Raw genomic sequence first — 18,049 nt, 5'->3', positions numbered from 1 at the left:
TACAGAGTTGTATGACGGATTAATTGTCAGTCAAACTATCACAGCGCTGAAAACTAAAAAATGGCCTAAAAAATGAAAGGATATACACACTGTTAATAAAAAAAAAAAAAAAAAACTAGCAAGCCTCGTGCGATATTATAATAGTTACTGCTATGAAAACACATAAAAAAAAAAAAGAAGAATAAAATTGCAGTAAAATTATTATTATTATTATTTTTTTCCAAAAGTAAGGCAGTAAAATTATACCAAAATAATTTCTGTCCCTATAAAGAGGATTTTATGCGTAATTTTCCAACTCGCTTTCTGTTTATTCCGTATATTACAATTTCTCCTCAATAGCTGCACATGTCTCTACCTATTTTTTGGGGCGATTTCTATTTTTGTATCTATTTTCCAAAAATGGGGTCACTCTGGGAGTTTTCCCAATTGCCCTGGCAATTTTTTTGGTATGTTTTAAATTTTTTTTTATTGAATTTTTTAATTTCATTTTATTTTTGTAATTTCATAGACATAATAAAAAAACATACACAGAAAAAAAAAAAAAAAAAACAATGGTTTACTAGGTACCACTAAAAGAAAGATATGCCTAAAACAAATGCTAAAAAATTAATTTGGGGTACAGAGTTGTATGACGGATTAATTGTCAGTCAAACTATCACAGCGCTGAAAACTAAAAAATGGCCTAAAAAATGAAAGGGTGTATACACACTGTTAATAAAAAAAAAAAAAAAAGTAACAAGCCTCGTGTGATATTTTAATGGTTACTGCTATGAAAACGCATACAAAATAAATAAATAAAAAAATTTAATAAATTTGGAAAAAAAAATAAAATAAAATAAAATTGCAGTAAAATTATTATTTTTTTTTTTCCAAAAGTAAGGCAGTAAAAGTATACCAAAATAATTTCTGTGCCTATAAAGCGGATTTTATGCGTAATTTTCCAATGCGCTTTCTGTTTATTCTATATATTACAATGTATCCTCAATAGCTGCACATGTCATGTCATAACAGCCTGTACCTATTTTTTGGGGTGATTTCTATTTTTGTATCTATTTTCCAAAAATGGGGTCACTTTGGGAGTTTTCCTATTGCCCTGGCTTTTTTTTTTTTTACATTTGTTTATTTTATTTTATTTTTTATTACATAGACATAATAAAAAATCATACACAAAAAAAAAAAAACCTGTGATTTACTAAGTACCACCAAAAGAAAGATATGTTAATAAAAAAAAAGCAACAAGCCTTGTGTGATATTACAATGATATCATTTTATTTTTGTAATTTCATAGACATAATAAAAAAAAACATACACAGGAAAAAAAAAAACTGGGGTTTACTAGGTACCACTAAAAGAAAGATATGTCTAAAACAAATGCTATAAAATTCTTTTGGGGTACAGAGTTGTATGACGGATTAATTGTCAGTCAAACTATCACAGCGGTGAAAACTAAAAAATGGCCTGGAAATGAAAGGGTATATACACACTGTTAATAAAAAAAAAAAGTAACAAGCCTTGTGTGATATTTTAATGGTTACTGCTATGAAAACGCATACAAAATAAATAAAATAAATTTGGAAAAAAAATAAAATAAAATTGCAGTAAAATTAATATTTTATTTTTTTCCCAAAAGTAAGGCAGTAAAATTGTGCCAAAATAATTTCTGTCCCTATAAAGAGGATTTTATGCGTAATTTTCACAAAATAAATAAATAAAAAATAAAATAAATTTGGAAAAAAAAAATAAAATAAAATAAAATTGCAGTAAAATTATTATTTATTTTTTTTCCAAAAGTAAGGCAGTAAAATGATATCAAAAATAATTTCTGTCCCTATAAAGAGGACTTTATGCGTAATTTTCCAACGCGCTTTCTGTTTATTCCGTATTTTACAATTTCTCCTCAATAGCTGCACATGTCATGTTTTGAAAACTATCTTTCTAATGCTCAGTGAAGATGAAGACGGCCCCCAGTAGTCGGGAAAACAGCCCTGCTAGCTAACAGCTGCGGACCACTGAACCCACATGGGAGCCGACATCACACAGCAGAGCCCCTATTGGCTGTCCGTCTCAGCACACTGATTAAATAAGACTGTTGCCAGCTTCAAGAAACGGAAAAGGGAGGCCCCCTGTAACTGGAGACAGGAGAAAGAAACGCTTAGAAAAAGAGTGAAGCAAGAGGGTATTTCCATTTCTGCTAGCTCGGTCACTAAAGGAAAAAGCCAAACGTAAAAAAAAAAAAAAAAAAAAAAAAAAAAAAGCAAAACAGGCCCAGTTTTGACTCCACTGGCAGACATGCTAGAAATTTTTACATTTTCTCAAAAAAAAAAAAAATTCTACGGGCAATCTGATTTTTAAGGAGAGTTGTAACATTCTAGATCACTTGCTCCTGCCTAGCACAAAACAGAGAAAGACAGAGATAGAGCACATGCATATAATAATCCGACATGTACATACGTGTAAAAATGAAAAAAATAAAATTCTATAAAATAATTTTATGATGATACAAAGGGGGAAAAAAAATAAAAAAAAAGGAAAACAGCATTTTCTGAAAGTAAAAAAATAGCAGGTAAGGGATTTTGCTACAGTCAAAGCAGCCCTGTTATGTTTAAAAAAAATAGAAATTAACTATATATATATATATATATATATATATATATATATATATATAAAAATTAAAAAAAAAATATATATATATATAAATAAAAAAAAAAATATATATATATATATATATATATATATATATATAAATAAAAAAAAATATATTTATATATATATATATATATATATATATATATATATATATATATATATATATATATATTTATAGATAGATAGACAGATATTTTAGTCATGACAAAAGTTTAAAAATAAAACTGATATCTTTGAATTAACATTTTATTATTATTTTTTTCAAACATATCACTTCTTATTTTTTAACCTGATTAGGGATAGACCTTTTTTTGAAAGAAAACTAAATGGCAAATAGGACCCTAGGATTGTGCCACAGTCAAAGCAACCCTGTCATGTTAATAAAAAAAAAAAAAAAAAAATATATATATATATATATATATATATATATATATATATATATATTGATTTATCGTTTTTAAAATATATGTATATATATAAAGAAATAGATAAATATTTTAGTAATGACAAGAGTAAAAAAAAAAAAAATTAGGTTTTTTTTCAATTACATTTTACCATTATTTTTTTTTTCAAACATATTACTTACTTTTTTTTACCCTAATGAAGGGATAAAAAATGATCTAAAAGAAAAAATAATGGAAGATAAGACCTGGGAATTATGCTACAGTTAAAGTAACCCTGTCATGTTAATAAAAAAAAATGTTTTATATACATATATATATATATATATATATATATATATATATATATATATATATATATATATATATATATATAGATGTATGTATATTTTTTTATTATTTATTTATTTATTTTTTTTTACATTTTTCTAAAAAAAAATGTATTCATAGATAGATAAATATTTTAGTAATGACAAAAGCAAGAAAAAGAAAGTTCATATTTTTTTTATTAATATTTTATTATTATTTTTTCAATGTTACTATTCCTTTTTTTACCCTGATGAAGGGATAGAGCATTTTTCAAAAGAAAGAAAAATGGCTGGTAAGACCTGGGGATTGTTGTACAGTCAAAGCAACTCTCTCAAGTTAGAAAAAAATATTATATATATATATATATATATACACACACACACACACACACATAAATATATATATATATTTTTTTATATCCCCTCCCTGCCTGTCTTCTGTGTCAGTTCCCCGCCCCCTCCCATCCTGCCGCTCTCATATTTATTATAAAATAATCCCATCCCCTCTGTAATATAACAATAAGTGCCCCTGTGCCTGTCTTATAGAAAAAATATGCGATCTGTACCTATATCAGAGTGGCTCCCGGCGATCACATGACCCGTTTGGCTCTCTCTCCTCTCTTCCCCTCATTACGTCAGCTGCAGTGCTCAGCCCCGCCCACTGGAGCTGTCAGCTGGGCAGAGAAGAGAGCCGAGGAGTCAGCTGATCGCTGGGAGCTGCTCTGATATAGGTACAGATTGGCATTTTTCAGGCACAGGAGCCCTTAGTGTTCTATTACAGAGGGATTATTTTATAGTAGTGACTTAACAAACACTTTAAGTGACAACAGGAAAAAAACAACAACAAGGCAGCCAACAAGTTTCAGGTACCCCTTCATCAGGGCTAAAAAAAAAAAAAAAAAATTAAAGTAATATTTTTGGAAAAAAAACCTTTAAAAATAAAATGTTAATAAAAACAAATTATTATTGTTTTTACTTTTATTAGAAGGTTGTTCTTAGGTATGAGTACTAATGTCTGTTTGGCCCTCCCTCTAGCTCTAATACGCATAGACTTCTTGATTTGGGTGACCCCCTGTTCCTGGGGGGACCCCTGCTTCGTGGACAGCTGCTGAATGCAAGTAATTGGGTTTTTACTGACCACTTCTGGACCGGAAGGATTTGCCCCCCTTAATGACCAGGCCATTTTTTGCGATTCGGCCCTGCGCTACTTTAACTGACAATTGCGCGTTCGTGCAACGCTGTACCCAAATAAAATTGATGTCCTTTTTTTCCCCACAAATAGAGCTTTCTTTTGGTGGTATTTGATCCCCTCTGCGGTTTTTATTTATTTTTTTGCGCTATAAACAAAAAAGACAGACAATTTAAAAAAAAAAATTTTTTCATCATTTTAGACCGATTTGTATTCTGCCACATATTTTTGGTAAAAAAAAAAAAAAAAATCCCAATAAGCTTATTCTGATTTGCGCAAAAGTTATCGCGTCTACAAACTAAGGGAAAGATTTATGTAATTTTTTTTTTTATTTTTTTTTTTTACTGGTAATAGCGGCAATCTGCGATTTTTAGCGGACAGATCGGACCCCTAACTGACATTTTTGACACTTTTGGGGGGACCAGTGACATTACTACAGTAATCAGTGCTAAAAATATGCACTATCACTGTATTAATGACACTGGAAGGGAAGGGGTTAACTCAGGGGTGATCAGTCATGTCTGTGAATGTCAGAGTTTTACAATGCCTCATGGGATGTGTAGTTCCGTAACAGCTGGAGGGCCGTAGTTTGAGGATCCCCTTCCCTAGGGGGTGCTTTCTAACTGGGAGGGGGGTGGGCTTATGGAATCAACACAGGGACCTGTGTTTCTAAATAGGAGGAACACAGGAGCCCTGTGTTGATTGCTTATAAACACGGCAGAATTCGGCCTAGCCGTATCATGCCCAAGTGGGAAGACGTCCATAGAAATTTCAACCCCAATGTTTTCCCTCCTTGTGAGGAACCTTTCCCTGCCTCTGGTTCTGTCCCTACCAGGTGGGGTACCTGTCCCTACTCTACCCACTCGCCAAAAGCATGCCAAGCCTGGGAGGCAGGGTCTTAAAAAAGGCTTTGTTTTGGATACATTGGGTCCTGAGGGGGCAGCAAGACCACAAGTGATACCAACAAAATACCATTGAACATCTGTATATATTCTATTCCCCCATCATATACCACTTGAGCGCAGGAGATATGTTTTAAACTTCGGAGGCTCTGCCTGACTCAAGAAGACTGCTAGAGTCACATGGGGTGGTAGCATCCAACCGGATAGCTTCTCTGGTGACCCAGGAGCCATAAAGGAACCATGTTCCCCTTGACTTCCTCTCACTGCAGATGAGCGCCACCTACAGTAGAGAAAGTAGACTGCCCCTGCCTATACACGGCTCATTTGGCAAAGGGTTTGTTCCTCTAAAAAGAGTGGAGAGCTCCTGATTCCACAATTCTTCTTTTCAATCCATAAGAAATCCTTAGACCTCAACATGGTCTACTAAGCAGCCCACTACATGGCCTTCAGGATAGCGTGGCATCTGACACCCCCTGAAGTGTTAAATATTCAAAAGGCTGAAGGAGGCCATGTCACACCTCCTGTAGCTGAGCCTAGCGTACAGCGGGGTCACCCTCGGTACAATGGACCATATAGAATAGAAGCCAATCAATTGAAACCCATTAAAAGGAGAAATTTGGGGTATATAAGAAACAAATACACATACTCACTTTGTTGCAGCATCGGTGTAAAGATGCAGCTGTAACCATGTCAATCCTAAGAATTCAGCGATCACATAACCACTGATCGCTCATTTCTCAGTCTGCTCAGAGTGGAGAGCAGTGACTGCCAGTCAACACTCTCCACTCTGCTCCTTCAGCGCTCACTGGAGAGCAGCTGGCTCCGTCTCTCAGCCTAGTGCTAAGAGGAGGAGCCAGCTGTCAATCAGGTAGCTGGGTGGATCCCACTCCTATTGTTGAGATCCTTCCGGGTCTGTCATGTCAGCCAACTCTGGGTCACGGACGTGCAAGTGCACTCCTGTGACCCATAAGAGAAATTTGGCCAAAAAGCTTTGGTCATACACCTCTTTTAACCATAAATGGTTGAGTAACATGAAAAAAAATATAGGTAAAAGTAATACAGAGACAGAAACTTTTAAACATAATTCTTGACACAGGGCTTCTTATTATGGAAAGGTCCTTCTAAAAAACCATGGAAGTAGATCTCACCATCAGATAATACATCACACATCTGTTTCTAAATAACATTTTTTTGGAAATAGTGCATTCAGGTGTAAGCATTGCCGAAGAGAAGAAAGTATAGGTCAGGTGGCTATACTAGCCTTATAGGAGGTCAGGTGGCTATACTAGCTTTATAGGAGGTCAGGTGGCTATACTAGCCTTATAGGAGGTCAGGTGGCTATACTAGCCATATAGGACACCTGACCCTGATGCATCTTGGATGCTCCAATAATGAGTTTCCATACAATACACTGACAATGGTCATCAACCTAAAACAGTTGTATGCAGTTAACCAATGATGTAAATAGTGTGTTCCACCCACTGTTCTGAAATGAGAAATATTCCTCTTATTTTTGGGATATGTGATGGAATGAGACACGAGATGACCTTCTGTTCTAACAAGGCTCTACTGTGCTATAGCCAAAAAACGGGAAGGCTCTAAAACCATTGCCTTTGTCCCGTTGGGTCCCTTCAGGTCCTGTCCCAGAGACACAACGTGAAATGTGAGGAAGTAGAAGAATTGGATTTCACCTTTACTTTCTATTTCGGTGTCAATGGCCACCAGGACAAACAGAGAGAGTGAACCTGCCCAATGGGAACGCAGACAGAAACAAAAGAATTGGAAGAGCGCCAAACCACAAATGAGTCCAATCGAAACTAATTAATAATCATCTATAAATAATCAAGTGTTTCAGGGTCTGAACAATCCTCCTTCATCATTAGCAAACTGAATGAAATTTACATGAGCGGTGCAGTTCCCAAAATTGGATCTAATTTCAGTTTGCTAACTGGGCCATTTGTGTCCTTCTAAGGCAATATACAACTTATAAGCCCTAATGAAGTTGGAGTATCCAGCCCCCCGAAACACATTGGCTACTTTTTTTTTTTTCAATTATTTAATGAAAATTCAAAGTTTCTTTGGACTTATTTGTACTTTGGCACTCTTCCTGCTATATTTATTTTTTTAGATTCTGTTTGACATAAACAGCCTCACCGTGGCCATTAAGCCTTAGAAACTGGTTTGACCTTCCAAGTACCAGTATTCCAATCATCTTTTCTGGACTTAGCAATTAAAACTTTGCAAGGGTTCTAATCCATCCCTACTCTACGCAAGTATAAAAAAAAAAAAACTATAGCTAAACATACCTACATTTATTTGGCCATCCTAGTCTGTCCATGGCCATTAAGGGCTTACAAATTGGTTTGACCTTCTAAAATACTGAACCACTGATAATCATCATTCCAAGCATCTCTTGAACACCTGCTCTGGACTTGGAAATTAAAACTTTGCAAGGGTTCTAATCCATCCCTACTCTACGGAAGTATAAAAAAAATCTTTGGCTACACATACCTACATTTATTTGGCCAACCTAACCTTTCCATGGCCATTAATGGCTTAGAAATTGGTTTGACCTTCTAAAATACTGAACCACTGATTATCATTATTCCAAGCATCTCTTGAACACCTGCTGTTGACTTAGAAATTAAAACTTTGCAAGGGTTCTAATCCATCCCTACTCTACGGAAGTATAAAAAAAACCTTTGGCTACACATACCTGCATTTATTTGGCCATCCTAGCCTATCCATGGTCATTAAGAGCTTAGAAATTGGTTTGATCTTCTGAAATACTGAACCACTGATTATCATTATTCCAAGCATCTCCCGAACACCTGCTCTGGACTTAGAAATGAAAACTTTGCAAGGGTTCTAATCTATTCCTACTCTACGCAAGTATAAACAAAACCTTTGGCTACACATACCTACATTTATTTATCCAACCTAGCCTATCCATGACCATTAGGGCTCATAAATTGGTTTGACCTTCTGAAATACTAAACCACCGATTATCATCATTCCAAGCATCTCTTCGATACTTGCTTTGGACTTAGCACTTAAAACTTTGTAAGGGTTCTAATCCATCCCTACTGTATAATCAGCCCGCAAGTATAAAAATAAATCTTTGGCCTACATTTAATTGGTCAACCTAACCTGTCCATGGCCATTAATGGCTTAGAAATTGGTTTGACCTTCTGAAATACCGAAACACTGATTATCATCAATCCAAGCATCTTTTAAATACCTATTCTGGACTTAGCAATTAAAACTTTTCAAGGGTTCTAATCCATCCCTACTCTACGAAAGCATAAAAAAAATCTTCGGGTACACATACCTACATTCATTTGGCCAACCTAGCCTGTCCATGGCCATTACCGGCTTAGAAATTGGTTTGACCTTCTGAAATACTGAACCACTGATTATCATCATTCCAAGCATCTTTTGTGATACCTGTTCTGGACTTAGCAATTACAACTTTGCAAGGGTTCTAATTCATCCCTACTCTACACAAGTATATAAAAAAAAAAAAAAAAAAACCTTGGCTACCCATACCTGCATTTATTTGGCCAACCTAGCCTATCCACGGCCATAAAGGACTTAGAAATTTGTTTGACCTTCTGAAATAATTGATTATTATCATTGCAAGCATCTCTTCGATACCTACTCTGGACTTACTAATTTAAACTTTTTAGGGGTTGTAATCCATCCCTACTCTACCCAAAAATAAGAAAAAGCTTTGGCTACACATACATAAATTTGGCCAACCTAACCCATCAATAATCAAAAACACCCAAAGCAAACATTCTTTTTATGTCCAGCTTCAAGTATACCACATTTAACACATACCCCAAATTAATAATTAACATAAAGTTACCATAAAGCGGAGAAAAAAAAAGTCCTACCTGTATGGTGAATTTGGATCAAAGCAAGTTTTTGTGACATCGGTAACATTTGGATTGCAGCAAGCTCCGCCATCGTAATCCAATTCCTCAATATTGCAATCCATGTCACATAAGCTGTTTTCTTTCCTACTGGAGGTTAAACAAGTGCTGCGTCTGCGACAATCCCCGCCGTCATAACCTGTAAGTTTATGGTTACATTCTGGATCGCACTCAGTGCTTCCAATCTTTGTGATGTCGCAGTTGGTGAGGATGAGTCGCTGTCGTAGGAAGGAGTCGTTCCTTTCTAACACATTCAGTTCCCAAGTGATATTGTATGGTCCAAACGCCTCATTTAATTTTTTATGCTGGAGCTCGATTTGTTCTTTGGTGACCGTTGGGTTCTCATGGCTGTCGTCAAACACGTTGACCACTGTATATCGGACGACTCTGGGTCGACGGAAGCCTGCAACTTTGTTGTAGTTTGAAATGACCTGCACATTGTCACAAAGGGTTTGCCCGCACTGGGGCAGGTCTAAGTTTGTATCCAGTGCCGAAACATGGAGATTGATGGGTTCTACTTTTGGGACCTTTCCGTCTTTCATGGGAGCCCAGATGTCTTTCACATTCTCAAAGCTATCCTGAAGAACAAGTTGAGGTAGAGGATTACTCAGTCCATGCAATGTCTGGCCCATGTCTAGTAAAATTTTCTTCTGTGTCCGAGCAGTATTCCAGAGCCTGAACTGTTCCATGTAGCCCCTGTAATTCTGGTTAAGTGCATTTCCACCAATCATAAGGGCTTTACATCTTCTCGCAAAAGCGCTGAAGACGGAACCAACTTGTTCGCTACTTGTTGCCACTTGTGCCCCATTGACGTAAAGTTTTATTGTACGACCGTTGTAGGTTATGGCTAGATGGACCCACTGGTTTGGGAGGTAGTTGCGATTAGCAGTTATGGTGGTCCAATTTCTAGCTCGATCTGTCTTTAAGGAGAAGAAATAGCGAGGATCTTTTGTACCCTGGTCACTCATGGCCTCAATTCCAAGAACCCATCCACGATCATGAGAAGTGTAAGTACATTTGTCATAAAGTCCTAGGCATTTCCAGAAAAGAGAAATGTGTCAATGAAAGTTCAACATAATATCACCATTTTACAGAAACATTTTGCCAATGTAATTGTGTCTTATTTATTAACAGTCAATATACTTTGGACATCACAAAGGGGCCCATATAATCAATCTTCAGGATAGTGTTGCATTTTATCATTAAAAAAACAATCCTTGAGCTCTGTTTAAGTGACTTTGCCTAGGCCAGTGTTTCTCAACCATGGTTCCATGGAACCCTAGGGTTCCTTTCAAGGTTGCAGTGTATTCCCTGGGCAATGGTGGATTGATCTTTCACCTACACTGAACATCAATGCAAGGAGGCAATTTTCCATTAACCATTAATATAATGGGTCATTTCTACACTGAACACTAATGTTGGTCAAGTGAGTTTGCTTAGGCCAGTGTTTCTCAACCAGGGTTCCATGTAAACCTTAAGTTCCTCTCAAGGTTGCTGTGTATTCCCTGGGCAATGAGCAATGGTGGATTGATCTATCACCTACACTGAACATCAATGCAAGGAGGCAATTTTACATTAACCATCAATGTAATGGGTCACTTCCACACTGACCACTAATGTTGGTCAAGTGAGTTTGCTTGGGCCAGTGTTTCTCAACCAGGGTTCCATTGAAACCTTGAGTTCCTCTTAAGGTTGCTGTGTATTCCCTGGACAGTGAGCAATGGTGGATTGATCTATCACCTACACTCAACATCAATACAAGGGGGCAATTTTCTATTAAACATCAATGTAATGGGTCACTTCTACACTGACCACTAATGTTCCTTTTAAGGTTGTTGTGTATTCCCTGGGCAGTGAGCAATGGTGGATTGATCTTTCAACTACACTGAACATCAATGCAAGGAGGCAATTTTACATTAACCATCAATCTAATGGGTCACTTCTACACTGACCACTAATGTTGGTCAAGTGACCTTGCCTAGGCCAGTGTTTCTCAACCAGGGTTCCATGGATTCCTTGGGTTCCTCTTAAGGTTTACTGTGTATTCCCCAGGCAGTGAACAATGGTGGACTGATCTTTCACTTGCACTGAACATCAATGCAAGGGGATGATTTTCCAATAACTGCCAATATTAGAGGTCACTTCTACACTGATCACTATGTTGGTCAAGTAAATTTGCCTAGGCCAGTGTTTTTTAACCGGGGTTCTATAAGGTTGCTATGGGATTCTTGGGCAGTGAGTAATGGTGGATTGATGTTTTACGTATACTGAACATCAATGCAAGGGGGCAATTTTGCATTAACCATTAATGTAATAGGTCACTTCTACACTGACCACTAATGTTGGTCAAGTGACTTTACCTAGGCCAGTGTTTCTCAACCATGGTTCCATGGAATCCTTGGGTTCTTCTTAAGGTTCCTGTGTAATCCCTGGGCAGTGAGCAATGGTAGACTGATCTTTCACCTACACTGAACATTAATGCAAGGGGACAATTTTCCAATAACTGCTAATGTCAGGGGGCACTTCTACATTGATTACTAATGTTGGTCAAGTGAATTTGCCTAGGCCAGTGTTTCTCAACCAGGGTTCCATGGAATACTTGGGTTCTTCTTAAGCTCACCATGTGTTCCTTGGGCAGTGAGCAATAGTGGTCTGATCTTTCCCCTACACTGAAGATCAATGCAAGGGGGCAATTTTCCACTAACTGCCAATGTCAAGGGTCATTGCTAAACCGACAACTAATGTTGGTCAAGTGACTTTGCCTAGGCCAGTGTTTCTCAACCAGGGTTCCATGAAATCCTTGGGTTTTTCTTAATGTTGCCATTGGTTCCTTGGGCAGTGAGCAATAGTGGTCTGATCTTTCACCTACACTAAAGATCAATTCAAGAGGGCAATTTTCCACTAACTGCCAATGTCAAGGGTCATTGCTAAACTGACCACTAATGTTGGTCAAGTGACTTTGCCTAGGCCAGTGTTTCTCAACCAGGGTTCCATGGAATCCTTGGGTTTTTCTTAATGTTGCCATTGGGCAGTGAGCAATAGTGGTCTGATCTTTCACCTACATTGAAGATCAATGCAAGGGGGCAATTTTCCACTACCTGCTAATGTCAAGGGTCACTGCTAAACTGACCACTAATGTTGGTCAAGTGACATTGCCTAGGCCAGTGTTTCTTAACCAGGGTTCCATGGGTTCCAATGAACCCATAGGATGCTATGTGAAGGCAAAAGGTGGGGAGGAGTCTTAGAATTCCAGTGAATGTGCAGTGAAGCAATCACCCAAGGTAAACAGAGTTTTCACATAGATAATGAGTGGGACCTGACAATGCCAGAGAATTAAGTCATCAATAAAGCGTTGTTGGGCCAGAAGCAGAACTAAAACCATAAGCTTGTAAACAGTAGACTCACAAGATAATTTATTAATGTTACATAGGGCTAATGTATAAGAGCCTGCTTTGAATGAACTGGAATTATGGTAGGCTCGCAAAACAGAGTTTTTGATTTTTTTCCTGGAGAGGCACTTTCAATGTTCAAAGAAATCAGTGTGTTCACTAAGTAATGTGATTACCTAAGTCCAAACATGATACACCAGAGAAACACATAACCCATGGACAAGCAGACACCGGGGCCAAGGCTATTGTTTTCTCAAAATAATGTATGGTGCGTCATCGTAAAGATTATTCAATCAGTGGATAATGTATAACTGCATTTGTTTCCCTGTTAACTCACAAAGAGCCTCCAAAATAATGAAGAACGTTTGTGTTCTGAATCCCCCTACTGCATGGCACACGCGTAGATTCCAACAGAGTCCACTGCCATGGATAAGTAATAAGATCTATCCTAATATGCTCATGTAAAATTATTACAACTATATACTCTAGGATACAAAATAATTCATAAAACATCGAAAGTGAAAATCTTTATAAAACAAAATTACATCCTAAACTTCTTTATTTGTAACAGTTATTTGCAGAATGAATGCCACTATATGTAAATACAGGGATGAATCTAGGCCAGCCTTTCTCAACCTTTTCAACACAGAGGAACCCTTGAAATAATTTTCTGGTTTCAGGGAACCCCTGCTAAAAATGACTATACCTACAACTCATGATACATTAGTGTGATGGTCAGTGGGATGAATGATCCTTACATTTGTGGACATTGGGAAGGATCACCTTCTTCCGGATAGCTAAAACGATCAATGGTGTCAGATCAGGGGGAACTTATCTGAGAGGTGGAAATTGCTCATTGCTCAAGGAACCCCTAGCAACCTCTGGAGGAACTCTAGGGTTCCACAGAACCCTGGTTGAGAACCACTGATGTAGCCTATCTGATCTGGAGGGGTAGTAAAAATGTTGGGGGGGGGGGACACAAGGTTGGCATGCTTCTGTACCAGAAGTCATGACCCAGAAGTACCATCTGACAGGTAATGCAGAAGCAGTGCACCAGTGAAAGGGGAACGCCAGTATGTATTTGGCTGTCATTAAATTAAAATGGTTAAAGAGAACCTGTGCCTCCTTATATCAAGTGTCCTTATCAGAGTCCTCTTTAGAGTCTCCCTATACATCAGGGTCTCCATTAACTGTCCACCTCAGAGTACCTTCTTACATCAGTTTTCCATATTGAGGTCCACCCTTACATCAGGATGCCCATCAGAGTGTCCCCTTATAGCAATTGTCCAAATTAGAGTACGCCTTACATGAAATGTTCCCATCAGAGTGCCCCTTTGCATCGAATGCCCGCATCAGGATTAACCTTACATCAACCGTCCCCATGAGTGTGCCCCCTTAAACCAATTGTCCCTTTCCGAATCCCCCTTTCAGATCAAACATCTTGATTAGAGTGCCCCCTTACATCAAATGTCTTGATCAGAACCCCCCTTACATTAAATGTCCTCATCAGAGTACTCCCTTACATCAATTGTCCCATTAGGGTGCCCCCTTAAATCCATTGCCCTCCTCAGACTGACTCATGGATCAATGAATTGTCTCCATCAGGGTCCACCCTTACATCAGGATGTCCATCAGAGTACTCCCTTACATCAATTGCCCCATCCACATGTTTCCTTACATCAATTGCCCAATCAGAGTGCTCCCTTACATCAATTGTCCCATCAGAGTGCTCCCTTACATCAATTAACCCATAAGAGTGTTTCCTTACATCAATTGCCCCATTAGAGTACCCCTTACATCAATTGCCCTCCTCAGACTGACTCATGGATCAATGAATTGTCTCCATCAGGGTCCACCCTTACATCAGAATGTCCATCAGAGTACTCCCTTACATCAATTGCCCCATCAGCATGTTTCCTTACATCAATTGCCCTTCTCAGACTGACTCATGGATTATGACAAACTCACTCAGGACAGGGGCTTTTGGAGGGGACTGCAGGCTAGCCTCTTGCCTACTGACTATGGGCCCTGGTTTGTGAGGGACCTCTGCTCATTATAGGGTGTATGCTGGGAGGGCCCTTGATTGTGCTGATTAACTCATCTATTGTCTACTGTGGGGATGTGTTTACACTTATAATAAGGTGTACTGTACTCCATGAGCTCGATGATGGCAAGTCTGCTAGTTAATTAGCTCAATTTAATTAAATCACTGTCATCTATTAGTGTCTAGTGGGAAAGTAGAATACTGTTTGTGTTGGTTGTTCTTTAGATATGTTAATTATAGTTCTGTACACAATTTCATCTGCATATGATAATGTAATCTCGCACCTGACCTGGTGGGGTATATATTCGGTGTGAGTTTGTTCAATAAAGGTTCCAGATCTTATACAATCTATTATCGGCTAGTTTTGTATGGGGGCGGCTAGAATATCTGATATCTATGTTCAAGACTGAAGGAAGCGGTATTCTGACGGAAGCACACAAGCACATTGTGGGGTCGCGGTTCCGTTACGTGGATCAATAATTTAACCCCATCAGGGTCCACCCTTATATCAGGATGCCCTTCAAAGTGCTCCCTTACAGAAATGGTCCCCATCGGCTCTGATCTGGATCACCATCAGAAAGTAGCATTATATGAATTTTCACCATTATAGTGCCCTTTTACATCAATTCTCTCCATCAGAGTGTGCCTTACATGATATGTTCCCATCAGAGTGCTCCCTTACATCAAATGCCTCATCAGAGTTCCCCTTACCTCAACTGCTGCCATCAAAGTGGACTTTACATCAACAGCCCCCATCAGAGTCAACCTTGCATCAACTGTGTCCAAATCAAATCTAATCAATTAAATGAATTGTCCCCATCAGCATTGTCGTTAGATCAAATCTCCCCATCAGAGTGCCTCCTTATATTACCCACCAATGACGGCTAACATCCGGGTTCGGACGAACCAAAGCTCATCAATGGTCTTAAAGTAGAACTTTAGCCAGAAAATTAAAGTGGTAGTAAATTCCCATGCATGATTTTTACCTATAGTTAAGCCTATGATAAGGCATAGGTACTGTAAATACTGTATCTCCCAAACGTGCACCGTTTAGGACAAGGGTCTTCAAACTATGGCCCTCCAGCTGTTCAGGAACTACAATTCTCATCATGCCTAGTCATGTCTGTAAATGTCAGTGTTTTACAGTGCCTCATGGGATGTGTAGTTCCACATCAGCTGGAGGGCCGTAGTTAGAGGATCCCTGGTTTAGGAGGCATTTACTGTAGATGCAGCCGGTCACGTCACCCTTCATTTGAAGGGATTTCCTCTCACTTCCGGTTTGGCTATAAGACAGGAAGTGAAGGAAAATCTCCCCAATGGGACATTGGGCAAAAAAAAAGAAAGAAAGAAAAAAATCTGACAGGGGTTAAAACCTTTCCTTGCGCTATGAAAAATGAAAAAAAATATTTTTTCTATAGTTCTACTTGCCGACCGCCCGCCACATATATACTTCTGGGACGAAAGCCATGCAGACCAATTTGATGCAGTGTGCGGCGTATGGTCTGAGCATTGACAGGCTGACCCCCCACCCCTTTAACCTCTGCAGCAATGCTGGCAGCACTCATACATCTATTTCCCAAAGACAACCTCTGGATATGACGCTGAGCACGTGCACTCAACTTCTTTGGTCGACCAGGGAAAGGCCTGTTCTGAGTGGAACCTGTCCTGTTAAACTGCTGTATGGTCTTGGCCACCATGCTGCAGCTCAGTTTCAGGGTCTTGGCAATCTTCTTATAGCCAAGGCCATCTTTATGTAGAGCAACAATTCTTTTTTTCAGATCCTCAGAGAGTTCTTTGCCATGAGGTGCCATGTTGAACTTCCAGTGACCAGTATGAGAGAGTGAGAGCGATAACACCAAATTGAACACACCTGCTCCCCATTAACACCTGAGACCTTGTAACACTAACGAGTCACATGACACCGGGGAGGGAAAATGGCTAATTGGGCCCAATTTGGACATTGTGTACTCACTTTTGTTGCCAGCGGTTTAGACATTAATGGCTGTGTGTTGAGTTATTTTGAGGGGACAGCAAATGTACACTGTTATACAAGCTGTACACTCACTACTTTACATTGTAGCAAAGTGTCATTTCTTCAGTGTTGTCACATGAAAAGATAGAATAAAATAATTTAAAAAAATGTGAGGGGTGTACTCACTTTTGTGAGATACGGTATATATGGACCTACCTGTATATAGAAATAAATAATATAAATATAATAATAAAATATAAATTTATCTATCTATCTAATGTACAATACAAAAATGTGAGGGGTGTACTCACTTTTATGAGATACTGTATGTATAGCTTAGGAAAGCTCTTCTGTAAGGAATATTGATCCTTTCCAGGATCTTTGTCTAGCAATCATTTAGCTTCCCTCTAAAGCAAAAAATGATGTCAGCTTTAATCTAGCCTATATGTCTGTTATATATACAGTATAGGAGGGGTACAATGAAGAGTTTGAATTTCCCAAAAACAGGAATTTGCATTGGAGTCAGCTAAGAAAGTTAAATTTAGGCGGGACAATTTAGGGACAATGGGCTTTAAATGGCTCATGAGGGTTATAAAGTGTCTTTCTATTTAGGACCTTTGCCAACAATAAAAAAGAAAACAAAATAAAAATAAAAATCGTAAAGCAACAAAACCAATTGAGGATCAAATACACTATGAAATAAAAAAAGAACACAAACATAGTAAGTACACACCCAAAAAACTCACCCTCTAAAAAATCAAAAAACAAAAACGTGCTAATTGTAACATTTGCTGAAGCTATTTAACCACTTAAGCCCCGGAAGATTTGACCCCCATTCCGACCAGGGTTTTTTTTGCGATTCGGCACTGCGTGATTTTAACGGACAATTGCGCGGTCGTGCAATGCTGTACCTAAACGAATTTGGCGTCCTTTTTTTCCCACAAGCAGAGCTTTCTTTTGGTGGTATTTGATCACCTGTGCGATTTTTTGATCATGCGCTATAAACAAAAAAAAGAGCGTCAATTTTGCAAAAATAACAATATTTTTCACATTTTTTTATATGAAATTCCCAAAAAAAAATGTAAAAATCAAAATTTTTTAACATTTTCGGCCAATTTGTTTTATGCTACATATGTTTGGTAAAAAAAAATTGCAAAAAGCGTATTTTGATTGGTTTGCGCAAAAGTTATTGCGTTTGCTAACTAAGGGAAAGATTTCTGTCATTTTTGTTGTTTTTTTTTAACGCGTAATGCCGGCGAT

At 38.0% G+C, this 18,049-nt stretch overlaps 1 protein-coding gene across 2 annotated transcripts in view; it reads right to left on the bottom strand.

The window, feature by feature from the left end:
• The window catches only part of PAPPA (pappalysin 1), a 406,220-nt gene that overhangs the window by 328,082 nt on the left and 60,089 nt on the right, over positions 1-18,049 (bottom strand). For both annotated transcript variants that reach the window (XR_014225505.1, XM_082263951.1), the window contains exon 2: positions 9,346-10,414. Coding sequence is in view for 1 of the 2 variants with exons in the window: in XM_082263951.1 (XP_082120077.1) it covers positions 9,346-10,414 (1,069 nt within the window). In the remaining variant the exon portion in view is untranslated. The remainder of the gene's footprint in view (positions 1-9,345; positions 10,415-18,049) is intronic.

Source organism: Pelophylax lessonae (genome assembly GCF_965119305.1).
Source record: "Pelophylax lessonae genome assembly, chromosome: 7".
NCBI lineage: Eukaryota > Metazoa > Chordata > Amphibia > Anura > Ranidae > Pelophylax > Pelophylax lessonae.
Note: the sequence above shows the minus strand (reverse complement) of the source record. Positions and strands in the feature narration are given on the sequence as shown.